The sequence below is a fragment of the Botrytis porri genome, assembly GCF_014898465.1.
Source record: "Botrytis porri strain MUCL 3234 chromosome Unknown BPOR_011, whole genome shotgun sequence".
NCBI lineage: Eukaryota > Fungi > Ascomycota > Leotiomycetes > Helotiales > Sclerotiniaceae > Botrytis > Botrytis porri.
In genome coordinates this window covers 662,224-677,287 of record NW_024066085.1, presented here as the reverse complement: position 1 = coordinate 677,287, position 15,064 = coordinate 662,224, and the positions used below count along the sequence as shown (strand labels likewise).

The 15,064-nt window shown below is 42.3% G+C and overlaps 6 protein-coding genes across 6 annotated transcripts; 5 read left to right on the top strand and 1 right to left on the bottom strand.

Annotated features, from left to right (window-relative positions):
• Positions 1–982: 982 nt before the first annotated feature.
• On the top strand, positions 983–3,862 carry EAF01_008235 (uncharacterized protein; the record flags this gene model as incomplete). The annotated part of the gene is made up of 1 exon (XM_038916491.1): positions 983–3,862. The coding sequence occupies one exon, from the start codon at positions 983–985 to the stop codon at positions 3,860–3,862; it is 2,880 nt and encodes a 959-aa protein (XP_038767853.1).
• A 678-nt stretch (positions 3,863–4,540) lies between these two features.
• Positions 4,541–5,782, top strand: EAF01_008234 (uncharacterized protein; the record flags this gene model as incomplete). Its single annotated transcript, XM_038916490.1, has 1 exon — positions 4,541–5,782. One exon carries the CDS (start codon positions 4,541–4,543, stop codon positions 5,780–5,782), a length of 1,242 nt encoding a protein of 413 aa, XP_038767852.1.
• A 1,088-nt stretch (positions 5,783–6,870) lies between these two features.
• Positions 6,871–7,575, top strand: EAF01_008233 (uncharacterized protein; the record flags this gene model as incomplete). Its single annotated transcript, XM_038916489.1, has 1 exon — positions 6,871–7,575. One exon carries the CDS (start codon positions 6,871–6,873, stop codon positions 7,573–7,575), a length of 705 nt encoding a protein of 234 aa, XP_038767851.1.
• Positions 7,576–7,978: 403 nt separating this feature from the next.
• On the top strand, positions 7,979–9,517 carry EAF01_008232 (uncharacterized protein; the record flags this gene model as incomplete). The annotated part of the gene is made up of 1 exon (XM_038916488.1): positions 7,979–9,517. The coding sequence occupies one exon, from the start codon at positions 7,979–7,981 to the stop codon at positions 9,515–9,517; it is 1,539 nt and encodes a 512-aa protein (XP_038767850.1).
• Positions 9,518–10,505: 988 nt separating this feature from the next.
• EAF01_008231 (uncharacterized protein) lies at positions 10,506–11,966 on the top strand (the record flags this gene model as incomplete). The annotated part of the gene is made up of 1 exon (XM_038916487.1): positions 10,506–11,966. One exon carries the CDS (start codon positions 10,506–10,508, stop codon positions 11,964–11,966), a length of 1,461 nt encoding a protein of 486 aa, XP_038767849.1.
• A 1,319-nt stretch (positions 11,967–13,285) lies between these two features.
• On the bottom strand, positions 13,286–13,903 carry EAF01_008230 (uncharacterized protein; the record flags this gene model as incomplete). The annotated part of the gene is made up of 1 exon (XM_038916486.1): positions 13,286–13,903. The coding sequence occupies one exon, from the start codon at positions 13,901–13,903 to the stop codon at positions 13,286–13,288; it is 618 nt and encodes a 205-aa protein (XP_038767848.1).
• Between the last annotated feature and the right edge of the window lie 1,161 nt (positions 13,904–15,064).

Genomic DNA, 15,064 nt, shown 5'->3' with positions numbered 1-15,064 from the left:
TCATCGGAGAATACTTCTACTTACAGAAAGCCAAATTATATATAGAGATCCCCACCCGTCACCTATTTCTGTCCTAATGGTCTCTACATGGGTACTTCACGAATCAATGGTATAAATCGGTACATCACATCCAGTCGTGTGAAGTCCAACTACGATCAAGTCAAACCCAGTCTAACTCGTGGTGCATTGAGATCCATCCTCATAGGTCAGTCTTTAACCATTTCTATTTTTACGCGCCGAACCTGTGTTGTTCCCGTAAATCAGCAAGGCTCTGCAGTCGATGAGCACTTTCATTGGTAGATGTTGTATGCAAGCGCTAACGAAAAACCTACCTCCTCAATTAATCGTTGCGCGCGCAATTTGCTAGAAAAATTGATTTTCTTTCCATTTCAGTCCTTACTTGCCAACTATTCGCTGCGGGGTCGTCATTGCCATGCATTATGGTTGAACAGCTACATCTTCTATTGGCTATACGGTCGTGAACCGATGTTGTAGTATCTTAGTCAAGCTCAATCTTTTGTCCTCATTTTGGATGAATCTCTTGACTTGTGGAGATCATATTGGACTTGACGCTTGGAGAAGCTTGTGAGTCCCTTTTGGTCGGTTCTTCAATAAAAATAGTTTTCCATTGGTGCCACACCTGCTAGCTCCCCCAGTCGACTTTTGACGCTATCCAGTGACGATTGTACAGACAATACAGGTATCGTCGGTATAAACCCTTGAGTGGCCCAGTTACCAAACGCAATTTTTTCTCGTCTCATTCTTTTTTGTAGTGTAGGAGGTGTATTTTTCTCGTCGTTGTTAATTCCTCTTTTTTGTTTTTGGCATTGTGTTACAAAGTCTTCGTTGATCGAAGCATACTATCTTTTAATATTTCATTTTCCTTGTCTCACGGGCCGCAGCGCGTTTTCGAAAATTATTTCACGATACCCGATCGACAAGGAACGTAAAACAAGAAGATCACGTTTTCTAGGTCTACAAAATGGCAACTCTAGATTATTTACCTGCCACAACTTACCGGCCACCAACTTCACCTGTGCAGGCACAGACAAGAAGACGGCTACTTAATACAATAATGGAAGATGAAGAAGAATCTGTACGGGGTTCAAAAGACATGGAAATGCGAGGTCGAGATAGATCCCCCCTCAAGGCAGACTTCCTTTCTCCCCTCAGCGACCATTTTCCAACACCTCGAGCCAATCAATTCATGCAACAATATCGTCCAGCTTCACCATCTTGCTCAGACTCGAGCAAAGACTCTTCTTCCGCTCCTTCATCAGCACCATGGACAAGGACAAGTTTTACAACCGATGCTACAGACTTCGATGACCTCTATGATGCCTCATCCGATGACGACAATCGAAGGAGTAGCACTATGGGGCAAAGAACTAGTATTGGGCAGTTTTCAAGATCAAACAGGTCATCCACGAGCTCGACCCGAAGTAGAAACTCCCTGAGCTCATTACCTTCACTTGTGATCCCCTCAAATGAAGATCCATGGGCTGAAGTTACCGCTTTCAAACGACAATTGGCCTCTCCAGTACCACCAACGCCACCCCCAAGAGTAGCTATGTCTCCCGCTGTTCTCACGTTCCTCAAGAATCAAGAAAATCTATCTATTCCATCATCATCGACTCCGCCTTCGTTGGATGGAAGCATGGATTCAGAGCAGATGGCCCAAATATCTGCTCCACCAACTCCAGATGTCGGCTACGACAGTGAAGAGGATGGTCCTCGTGCTAGCTGGGGCGTTCAATTGCAACCTGCTGCTATGGCCACCTTGGAGGCGATCTCAGGACCTTCAAATGACTACTTTGATGAGCAGCAGCCCGAACAGGTCATTGATTTGAGTACCGCACCACAAGAAGTCATACCTGCTCAAGAAATGCAGCAAAGCTTGCCACCATTGAATACAAACATTCATCGCGCTAATTCGCTACTTCTTACTCCAAGTCAACAGCGAGCTATGGAAAGTTTAACGAATCTAGAGATCCCATCTCCCGGTGGCTTCTTTGCATCTCTGGGCCATGGCGCAAGACATACCTGGCACCTTGTACCTATTACGCCAGACGAGCCTCTTCCGCCTTCGTCAACTACCGCCGAAAACTTTTACAACACTCCGTGGGCACCTCATCCAGTTCAGCGTATCATTGAACTTCCAGAACCCGCTGATACTGATGGGCCACCAACTGCTAAAAGTTTTCGACCCGAGATCCGCCACGACAATTCTGATGAAACCATCGTCCCTGTCAGCTCTCCACCAGCGAACAGGACTCATTTCGAGGAAGAAATTGTAGCTGACGAGATCTTGACGGATTACGCACCTGTATATATCAACAAGCTTGAGGATACCGCAAGTGTCAATGTTGACCGCACGGCACTGTGGCTTGCAGCTCAGCATGACTACCTCTCGGAACTTATCAATCCTACAGAAGCTCGTGATGATGAAGTCGCCCTGTTGAAACGAGCTGTCAGTGTAAGACTTTCAGCAGCAGAAATGAACATCTCACCAATTGAGCCTGAACCATTGCCTTTGCAACGTAAAAAGACTGTTCGATTTTCTACAGACCCCATCAATCATGATGTTTCCACTCCAGCAGCCGCTACTGCTACACTTGCCACATTGGCTGGAAATGCCTGTCTGCTACCTAAAGCTCTTCCTCAAGAATCGACATATCATCGTGCATTCAAACGCTCAGTTCGTAAAACTCGTCGCGGTGATGTCTTCGTGCATCGTGTACCCAGATTCGAAGCTATCCAATCTCAACGCGTCTCCTTCCCAGCAGCTCATCGTGCCAGTCTTCTCGGTAAATACCAACTGAGCGTTCTTCCTATGTCCCCAAAGCGTCGCATGTCTTCCAACGTGGCTCGCGGAGATGATACCCCATTTGAAGATCCCGAAAAGCTCCAGCATGACAAAGAAACCGAAGCTCTTGAGCAAATGTCACCTGCAGCCTGGAACGTTTCAGCAACCAAAATGCTTAACGGAGGTCGGTTAATCGCAGCTCCAGTTGCCAAACGTCTCGCAAGACTTTCCTCAATGGGTCCCACCATCAACGGTACCCCTCGAGACCGTGCTCGTATTCTGGACCTCGGTGGACAAGCCACATGTGATTGGGCATGGCATTGTGCTACTGAATATCCCAACTGCAAAGTCTACACTGTAACCACCAAGGCTCTCCGTCAACTCTCAAACTCCAACATCCGCGGTCCCAAAAATCTTCGCCAGGTAGCTGTAGAACGTCTCGTCAAGCTTCCATGGAAAGACAACCAATTCGATCTCGTCTCCGCTCGCGAAATCTACATGATTCTCAAGGAGCGCGGTGAGAACGGCGAAGATGAATGGGAAGCTTGTCTCAATGAATGCATGCGTATTCTTAAGCCAGGTGGATATCTTGACTTCTCCATCATGGATTCCGATATCGTCAACGCAGGCCCAATGGGCTTGGCTAAAAGTGTTGAGTTTGGATTCAATCTCAAGACCCTTGGCTACGATCCCTCTCCCACCAAACTCTGGCTCGGTCGTCTCAAACGCTCGGGTTTCGTAGGTATCAAACGCGCGTGGGTGTTTTTGCCCATGGGTGCAGATCCTGAGCATAGATTGGATGTGGAGAGAAACAGTGTAGGTGATCCATTGGAAATGGAAGCGATGGTTAGCGGGAGCACAGGAGATGCAGCTTGTGTAACTGGGTTAGTCGGTGGCTGGGCTTGGGAAAAATGGTTGTTGAGATGTAGAGTTCAGACAGTGGGTGATGAAGGCACGTTGGAGGGTGTACAAAATCTCATTGAAGAGGGTAGAGCTTGTGGTGCTGGGTGGAGGACTGTGAATGGATGGGCTAGAAAGCCATTGGGAAAGATGTAGGGTCGGTCACTCTTAGGGAGAATGGATTGTGCGAATTGGTTTCTTCAGATTGTTTTGGTTTGATATGGCTATTTTGGTGACGGTGATGCGGGCATGATGATGAGGATTACGATGGGATGAGCAAATGGTTGATTTCCTTTGTATGGTTGTGTAGGTAGTTGTCTGGATAGTCGATGAGTGATGAGTGATGAGTCTGTCGGTAGTGGGGGTTGGTTGAAGGGGCATTTGGTGGAGGTTGTATATTATCTTTCTCTTGACATAGCAATCCATGTATTTTAAACCCAACGTATATCTGATGACATTTTGGTTGCAGATTGTGTATTTCCTTGTGTTTGTTCTCAATGCATAGGATACGAAAGTTCGCGAAAAAGAGGATTTTGACCATTGAATTTCGTCGTGGCTTCTTCTCCTTTGACAGATGCTTTGTAACCCAGACAAAGGACTCAAGCTCGAGAACAATGAGATTGTTATCCTTGTTTTTCTACAGGAAGAAAACCATGCATGGCATATTTGGAACAGACTCTGAATAAACCTCATTTTTCAACTATATTATACTTCTGCTTTGACAATTGTGTTCCATTTCAGTACAGCTTCTCATCCTCATTCAATACTCTAAACATCTACTTTTCAATCTGAATCTTCTATTATACATCCAAGACTCAGATTACAATCATCAAGATGAAGTGGACACCAATTTTGATTGACTGGGATACCAGCGATAGAACTCAAATGGATTACACCCAAGACACCACCATGCCAGTAAACACATTAGCCAATACAGAAGGTATGACTACTGGAGAAGCCGACCCTAGTATGGGCGCCGAAACAGAATCGTTAGAGAGATTAGTAACGTTCGATAAAGTGATTTCTAAAGCTCATAGAGAGTGCATGGAGATAGAAACTGACCTTAAACTCGTCCCAGAATACTCCAACTTTCAGCATTACTTAGCATATACATACAAAGCTTCCATTCCTGGTACTCACTGTTATTGCAACCGCTGCCTCGGATTTTTGGAAATGGCGCACTGCAACGTTATCAAGACCCGAAATATATTGTACAGCAAGCTTGTTACTCTAGCTAAGAACAATCTCCAATATCGCGAGAGATATTCGACAATTTACCACCAACTCACGGGCTTCAGTGTTAAATTTTCGGATATGCCTTTTGATTTGCCAATCATAGATAATTCCTGCTACGATTATCAACTTCCCAGCCCTCTGGTTCTCGGAATCTGCCACTTTCGTCGTCGCTATGAAAAACTGGAGGCTTGCCATGTCAAGATTGTTCAGACGAAGAATACTCTACGTCAACAAATCGATACCATGAGGGTTATGAATAAAGATTTACTTGAAAAATGCGATAAGCTGTTCGCAATGATGCAAAAGAAGCTTTCGGCCAATTCAGAAACATTCGATGAGAACTACGAATACGACCCCGAAGATTCATGCCCCTGTCGTCACAACTGCAGCGACTGCAAAGAGATGATGGAAGGACGAAGCAAGGCGCTCTACCGAGAAAGATACGAATTCAATACTGAGTGCGAAACCACGATGGAAGAATACACGGAGCTGGAGGACAAATACAAAGGCCTCGTCGCTCGTGTCACCAACTCTTCGCGATTCCGAGTTTTCAGCGGCCCACACGATGCCCAGGAGCAGTATGAGGATTACGTGTTTCTGAGATCTGAAACAAATGAATCTATCATAGAACAATACGGAGATTCTCAATCTTACCAAGACGCAGATTCGGATTCACCTCGCGATCGTTGTGGTTCGTGTTCTCACTGTGCTTTGGAGTTGAAACTCATCGATACTGCCAAAGTCAACCGCATTTTTCGTGAATTATTCAAATTTAAGCAGCAATATAGGGATTTGTTTGAGGAGTATTCAAATTTCCGAAATAGAGTCATAGGAGATTAGTAGAAGCTAGTCTTTGCGCATATGTTTGGTTTTCTTTCTAGTTTTTCTTTGTTGAAACTCATGAATTAATATAAAATTTATAAAATAATTAGATGCTTGTATAAAATGCAAACTTGTCAAGTGAAAGTGACCGTGAATGTATTGAGAAGAAGACTGCCGTGTGATTCGAGGTCGCGAAAATGCTAGCCATTCTGAGGTAACAGAGTTTATGTGTCTCCACATGGTTCTGCCGCATCGCTTTAACGACAATGGCAGCGACCTCTTTACATAGCTAACGTATCATATAGGCGTCTTATATCTTCGCAGACATCTAAGTAAGGAAGAGTTTCTCTTCTTCATGATCCTGCTGAATGCATCAATAGTTCGAATACTCTGTGACCCACATACTATAGCTTTGATCCCGACTATCAGTCGAGTGCATATAAAAATATTGAATAGATGATTGTTTTCAGGATAAGAGCGGACATTGTCGTAGCAAAGCGTATGCAAAATTGAGAGGTGTAGCAAAGTTCTTCTGCTTGCTGGTATTTTACACACCAATCCAGTTTTGTCTTGAGAGTCTGTTGATAGATCGGAGGTAAAACAAATACTTTTGCTTGATAGAATATGAGTAAGAGTGTGAGGTCTCGGCTACAGGATTAGACTCAAAGATGAAGGTCAGACAAAGGATTGTGATAAAGACAAAAAATTGCGGCTCCCCAATAAAGAACTTTTGACCTGCATTCTTCCAAACCGAATACAACAACAAAGGAAAGCTCGAATGGTGTGGAACAAAATTGAATAGCTCACATACAAGCTAGATGATAAAAGAATTTGTCTTACTAAACTCAGCAGTGTGGAATCTCCAGGGAGGGCAACACAAAGGTCCAAAATAACAGATTCTAAACAATTGTAACACTGAATTTATAAGATCATGCAATATCTCCCTCGTAAGCAAAAACATTCGATCCTCATACTCGCTATCGATCTCTCATCCCTCTACTCAAGTACCAACAGCCTCGATCCTCTTTCGACCTACTGCATAGCATTTCAATCCCAATAAAAAAAATTCGGCGAATCGTTTAGATTAGACGATTGAAACCGCTAACATGGACCAAATTTTGATGATTATTGATAGAGACCTTGCTGAAGTTGTTGATAGACTCGAGGAAATCCCACTGACTCCTGAGATTGATGGAATTATAGATCTGATTGATAAGACCATCGCGGATATCGCGGAAATTGCCTTCGAACGTGAAGACGAAAACACGCCAACCTCAGAGACAGATCGAGATCTCGAGTCAAATGATGAAGATATTGCGGGTGTCGTTGACCACTCGGACATTGTCGCATTCGAATCTAGCGAAGACCAATTGGATTACGAATCCGATAGCAATTGCAGATCACTTGACTGCTACGATAACTACCATGGATGCAAGTATATGCTAGAACATCAATCTGAAATTGTCAAAGTTCAACATGCTCTTCATTCTGAACTCGTTTCACTGGACAGAGAAAACCAGAAACTTCGCGAGAAGTACGAAGCTTTGGTCCACCAAACTCCTGGCCTCTTAAGACTTTCTCTTCCAACCAAGGTAAAGAAGGGGTATCTTCTTGACAATTGGCAGCACTATAATCCTGGGGGTGAAATCTGTGAGTGCAAATACTGCTTTGACGACCTCAAAGAAGAACATTTAGATTCGCTTGAAATTAAAAAAAGCACACAAAAGGCACTCAAAGACTCGAGGAAGGAGCATTATGAATTACTCGAGGAGTATAATGCTTTCAAGAACTTCATGAGCAGGGATTCATGAGACTCGAATCTTGATCTGAAGGCTGGTCCTCATACAGGTATGTTTGCACTTTCCTTTGTCGATGTTCGTTCTTGACGTAATTGAAAAACACTAAAATACAATCAAAAATACACTTGCCCTATAATTTAAATATGATAATACCATGGAAACCGTGAGAATAGAAATAACTGTGAAACAAAACTTGTATAGGAAAGAGCTGGTGCGTTTGTTTAGGGCATAGTTATGTCTCTCCTTCCATTCTGGGGGAAATGGATGTGCAGAAGGAGCTACGTGTCTGGGAAAAAAATAAATATTCGAGCTTTTCACCTGGCCAGCTTTCAAGAAACATCACCTCCCGCTAGAAATTCATATTTGAATGGTAACTTCACTTTTTCATCTCAAGCAACGAAACACAGAGAACAAAATGTCCCTCTCAGAGCTTTCCAACGAGCTTCTCGTAAAGATCTTGGTGTGTCTCGAGTCTGACAGTTTAAAGAGGGACCACAATGGAAATCTTCATAAATGGCTTCTACCACTCACAACATGCTCGAAACATCTGTCCGAACTCGCCACTCCAAGGTTGTATTGTACTTTTTTGGCCAAAGATCCCAAAACAGTAAAACTTTTCGTGAAGACCATCGCTGCAAATGAGGAGTTGGCATCCATGGTCCGATATGTGTCAGCAATCTCTGGAAACTATCTAATCCCTCGAATCAGGGAACAATTTGACGAATGGATATGCACAGAGAACTACCAGAGTTTTGAATTCCTCGGATTGAATCAGACGGATCTTCAGACATTATTTTCCAAGAAGCAGCCGGCAATAAATTTTGGAGTTTGGGCTGCACAAGACCTCTCATTTTGGGCTCTGATGGCTCTTACTTTATGTCTTGCTCCGAATCTAATTGGACTCTACCTCCGACTTCCTGTTTTTGAAGAATGGGAACCAGGCTGTGAGCTTGATCGATTTTGCTATTTCTTTGATCGAATTGCAGCCATTAATGAGACCCATAGCTCGTATGAGGTTCCTTTGAGAAATCTATTGTTTGTTGATTTTTGCGGAGTGGATATGGAGAGACAATTGATGGACTTCGATTGTATGATCAAGATCATCGCGTTGCCATCACTCAGGAAGTTCGCATGCGATAACACTTTTGTTGACTATGTTGAAGACCCGATTAACGAGACGGACTCAGAAACTTTAGAGGATCTAACACTACCAAAAATTCCGAAGCTTAATAGTTTGATACTACAATGGAATTGGATTCCCCGACGCTATCTTGCCGCTTTGCTTAGCAGCTGCACAAATCTTCGCCATTTCAATTTTCACGTCGATATGGAGTTTAAGAAAGACGTCAATGCATTCATTGCTGATACAATCAAGAGTTTAATCCATCTCAACAACCGTTTGGAAATCTTAGGGCTACGGTTCACGAACTGGAACCCTGAAAGCTACAGGGGGTCGGATCTCTCACCGTTGCGTGACTTTAAGGTCCTGAAATTGCTCTACATAGATGGGTCAGCACTTATACCGAGTGCTGGAGACCACAAGGACAGCGAGGACAAGGGTTCCTCTAAATTTTTGTTGGCCAACGCGATTCCTTCTTCTCTACTGTACTTAGGGGTCGATTGTTCCGGCCTGACAAATTCGGAGTTAAATGTTATAATAAAGCAAGTTCAAGGACTAGTGATTGCTAAGAGACGGGCATCGAGTCTTAAGATGGTTCACCTACGTTACTTTCTCCAAACAAGAGATTGCGGAAATCACGGCGATCCGAGCCGTTGTAATGTTTGCGGGAAGTTTGGCTATGCTGCGCTCCAACATCTCTCAGACATGTGTCAAAGAAATGGCATTCGCTTCGAGTTAGGGTTATTCGAAACACATAAGGGCCGTAGAAATAGCTCTTGCTTTGACCTAGGGAACAATCAGTCAATAGAGCTACCACAATTTTGGATCTTGTAGATATGGTTGAGGAGGTAGAGCTTGACCATACCATGACTTTGAGACTATCCTGAAGTTTGACGTTCTCAAGAGGAGAAAGAACTCGAACATAACTCCAGGCTGAACGTAGACAGGAACAATCGAGAATAGCATTAGTATCTAATACGGGGGGATTGTAGAAAACATGTGATTAAAATTGAAAGAATTGTTAATAACTTTAGCTATTAGCAAAAACAAAAATAGATAGCTATTCGAAAGTATTCGTAACAAATCAAATGCCAAAATTGATAGCCAGAATGATATATGAATGGACAACAGTGACATCTCTGATCATGAGAAAGGAACTCTAGCTCACATAATGAGAAGCTAAACATTCCACAGCCACCCTTCCTGGATAATACTGCGTCGGAAAAGAAGTCTTCTTAACAAGAGAGCAGGATGATTGATGTTTTCACTACATCAAAATTTAGGCCATCAGTAAAATCTAATGTGAAATGATATACACACTCTCCAACAACATAGTGGTATCTCAGAAAACACGAGTCTTCCACAATAAAGCTGTTCATTTTATGTCTGTGGCCAAACTTGCGTTTGATACTCTAGGTCCTCAGTAGACTCTCGACTAATTTGCTTCCGTCAAGCATTGAAAGACCACACATGCTGGCTTTTCCCAGGAGACCATCTTATGGAAGTACCGAGATAGCTTGATATCTCAAGCTCACAAGATACTGCTCTACCCGACAGTTCTTTAGATCAACGATTAGTGATTCCCGATAAATTCTATGTCGAACCTCTTCAAGTACTCCGAATGAGGAGAAAAAACAGTGAGAAGGCTTATTAGCATATCGTACTTATTAGTAATCTAGATGCAAACAAGCAGTCCGGAGATGATGGTCACGTGATTACATCTAGGCGCTGCGCTTAACACGATCTGCAGGACCAAAGACTAGGCTTATATATTCCCAAACACACAAAATCTTTTCTGTAAATTTGAAGCTTTACTTAAAAAATGTCGCTCTCCAATTTACCTACCGAAATCTTCAATAAAATCGTATCGCTTGTATTGCCAGAAGGATTTGAGAGTCTGGCTTTGACCTGCCAAGAAACTCACGCATTATGCACACCTTTCCTCAAATGTCACAATCAGCTTCGGTCACAATATCATAGACTAGCATTAGGACCATCATCAATCAAGACATTGCTGGATCTCATCCTACGGATCGATAGCGAGCCTATAATTGCCCGTTATATTATACACGCAGACTTTGGCCTTGACAGATATCATTCTTACGTTCAGGATTTTTACCGTAGACATCATGGGCCTCTGAAAAAGCTTCTCGCTGATTCTCCCTATTTGAAGAAAGCAGGGTTGGACTGGAAGAAATATCATGATTCAATTAAAGCGGATCTGAGACGGAATCGGTTCTCTAAGAACTATTCACAACATGTCTCTGCTTTTGTCTTGACACTGTTACCCAACGTCAAGACTCTCGTGCTATCTCCTTGGCAGCCGCTCGAGGCCCCCAAAAAGCTGCTTGAGGCTATCGTTGCCGAAAGCAAGCTGTCGACGTTCCTATGTGAAGATGCTAGTCTCGCTCAACTTACTAAGATCAAGATATCAACTTACACCAGACTCAGATATGACTGGTGGAAAGACTTTCCGTTGTTAGCATTACCAAATTTGCGGTCATACCGGGGCCCCAACTTCGTAGCAAGAGGCGACTTATCCATTGCACGCCCTTCAAAATCAATATCGGATTTTCGTTGTGGTCAGAAACTGGAAACAATCTATCTCAAAAACTGCTGTATCAATGACGTAGCTATTGCCAATCTCCTCAAACATGCCCCACATCTTAGGAGTTTTAAATATACACATTCGCCTGAGAAGGAAGGCGACGGTGAGGTCTGGAATATTTTTAAATTCATCGCAGCAATCGAGGGCGAGACAGGAAGTTATCTTGAAGAACTTTCTATCAAAATTGGCGCCTCAACGTCCACTGAGGACACCTCACTCAAAGACAGACCAATGATTTCAGCCGCCCCGAGCGAGATGTTCATGCGTGGCTTTAAGTGTCTCCGAAAGCTTGAATTGCCTTTGGAAATTGCGATCTGTGATCATGCTACAAAGTCAGCGCGCATTTCAGCGAAGCAAGGACCCAAAAACTTTGAGATATTCATCAATGAACTTTTACCTGCTTCTGTTTCCCATCTATCGCTATCATCATGTGGAATAGACGTAGATGCAAGAGGTGATATCTTGAAGGCCATTGGAAATCATTTTATTACAGAGCAATCTCGGCTCCCTTCTACCAAAGAAATTCAACTTTTATTGCCAGGGGATAATAGTGCAATCCACTTGTACAAAGAAAATCACTCAGAGGCTCCTGGAGAGGTCGAGAAGGTAGACGTCATTTCGAAGCCCACATCATGTGGTTTCTCTCTCGTCTATTTCCTGTGGTGGGCGTCGTAATTAATTTACTACCGTCGCTGCTTGTTCGAGGCTCCTATGAAGTAAAGCGCAAAGTAATGGCACCAGTACGATCTCCAGCATATTGAAGCTAACACTGAGTAGACGAACTTCAGCTCCAGGACTGACGTTGTGACGAGGTTTCTCAGCATGCTTGAACATATGATACAGGGCATCAAACAATTCGTCTTCCAGCGAGAGTAAAAGACAGTTCGCTTGATACAGATCGCTCTCTACATTGAAGATTGCGTGGAGTCGCTTTCTACATCTAAAACATGGGGGTTCATAGTGGAGAGAAAACCCTTCGCATGTAGCATCAAGAATCTTGCACTATTCTCGAATGATCTTTAAAATGTATTTTGTCTCAGGGCCAGTTTGAATGTACAAATCCGATCGGATTGTATCGAATAATTCGCTCTTTTTGACAATAGATTTCTGATTTCTGACGAATATTAAATCGCAAATTTGTATAATGTTATGTGAATCAATAGATTATTCTATAGATCTTTTAAAACCTTAAATTTAACCTATATTTCAATTATGTTTCTAATCAATTTGTATAAGAAATAGAAAATATAGATTGAAAATGATAACCAAGAAAAGCAATCATTGTTTTTAATCAATTAAAAAATTCAGGGATTTATAGGCTCTTAAAATCTTCATAATTTAAAGCTTTGATAAAAATAGTCTAAAGCTTGAAATTTGAATAGTTTAAAGCTTAAAACTTTAAATCTCTTTTTATTAAATCAGTATTTATATTTAATTTCGATTAAATAAAATGATTCTTATATTCATTTTTTTAATCTTTAAATGATAATAATAAATTGAGAATTTTATTTGTATATTGAAAATTCGAATTTTCTTATTCAAGATTTATATATTTTCTATTTTCTTTTACTGTCTATAGATTTATATTGGAATTGATATACAAAAAAAAGAATGAAAAAAAAGGAATCTGTTTTTTTCGAAGCGAAAAACTGTTATTACAGAATCTGCTATAATAGAAAAAGACGGAAAATTTAGCGGATTCTGATCGGAATTGATATCCAAACAAGTCCTTAGTGGATTGATGTTGTATGTTGGTTAATTTGATTTTGGGAGTATTGAGCAGACAAATAAGGTTAGCTGATGGAGCAACGATTATGGGATGTACAGTACCATATAGATACAGAAGTCTGCGATACACACTCCTGTTATTGTTTACTGATACTGAGATAATAGATTTTAGATTCTACGGTAAGACGAACTGGAGGCGTGTGGCTATAAACTAAAGGTCACGGATCAGATAACATTCACTCATCCAGCATCGGCTTACTTATGACTCAAGAGTCAATGCTGCTCACGTTGTCCCATTTTCCCAATTCTCTGATCAAATCGTCCGTCTCAATCAGCTCAGCATAGGAACCATCCAAGATCCCCATCGCTACTCTATGCACCTCCTCCGCTCCTGTTTTCTCTTTCTTGAGATAATCAATACCAAACGACGCACACGCATCTACGACAACCACCATGTTTAATCCTAAGTCCTTCGCACCTCTCACGGTGCTGTTTATGCATTTGGCACCTTCCATGCCAATCACTACAATCTCTCTGTCTCTACAGTCAAATTCTGGAAGACTTTCCTTCAGTTGACTAGATGCAAATGCACTTCCAGTGTTCTTGATAAAGACTGGCTCATGAAGTAAAGGAACGGCGCAAGCATGTGGTGCGATGAAGCTAGCGTTGGTCTCAATTGGGTACAATTCATCGCTCGGATCAGGCGAGTGGTGATGGACATGAATCACTGGGAAGGATCGCTTGCGGAAGGCACTGATAATTGTGGTCACATTTGAAGTGAGGTTGGGAGTTGAGCGCGGGCCCCAAGAGGATGGCGGCTCGACCTCAATTTGATGGAGGTCGACGACGAGGAGAAGGGGCGGTTTTGTTGGCGTAAAGACCATGGTTGCTTTTATTGATCAGATTTTACTATTTTTCGAGTTGAAATGTTTATTTCGTCAAGGGATGAAGATGGGAAGGCCGCATTGTGTGAGTCAGACATGCCGAGATCACGAAAATGGGTCATAGTCACGTGGATTTTACTAGAATTTGTATAAGCAGAATGATTGTAGAGTCACGGAGATAGAAGAGTTCAATAAAATGAGACAGAAGCTACCTGCGTTTGAAGCTTAGAATCATGCCAGCGATTGCAAGATAGTCTCGAAGTCTTCTTAATCGCTCAAGAGCATGCCGTTTGCTTGCGATATGGAGATTCACCATGAAAAATTCACTTTCATAGATTATGACTTCAAAGAGAGAAGAAACATATGTAGTGTATCTATTTACGTGACTGGAGGATTCCTTTTGGTCTCAAGCTTAAGTTGATAGCATGCATCGAGCATCAATATCTGGAGAATCAGATTGCCTTTCTTGAAACCGCGCTTGCACAGTGCCGACAACATGAATTCTTCGATGATGCATGGGAAATATGAGCATTTTTATACCAATGTATGTGCTTCTCCAGTTATAATGATGCAAATTTCAGGAATCTTGACAGTGTATGGTATTTACATTGGAAATATTACTGGAAGCCACACCGCGCGCTCGAAGAAAGCTTATGGTCTATCAGATGAACATAAGTTGAGCTCATTGATATGCAAATTGCCCAGATTCACAGCAGATTTTTATATGTTTTGATCCCATAAAGTTTAAGATGAAACAGCTCACAACACAAGTTGTCGCCCATCAATGGGCAGAAATTGGCAATATGACAACAGTTGCTTTAGGATGCAACCTTTTGTATCTAATAACATGGCGCATTCCATTAGATATTTTGCAGCTTTTACAGCTTCCATTCATCACTGTCAAGCTTACTATACCTAAAATCCACCTCGCCTTCATCTCCAATATCCACAATAACCTCATTCACTTCCTCGCTCTAATCTCCCCACCCAAAATCCAACCACTCGCTAAGCACATAACAACAACAACAACAACCAAAAGAGGGCAAAAACAAGCCCTTCCCTGAAACTAACTAACTAAGTGCGATCCTTTTTAAGCCGGAGCACAAAAAGGAAAAACCAGTCAAAAATAGCAAAACCTTGCCGCCCCTCTCGAGAGGGGCG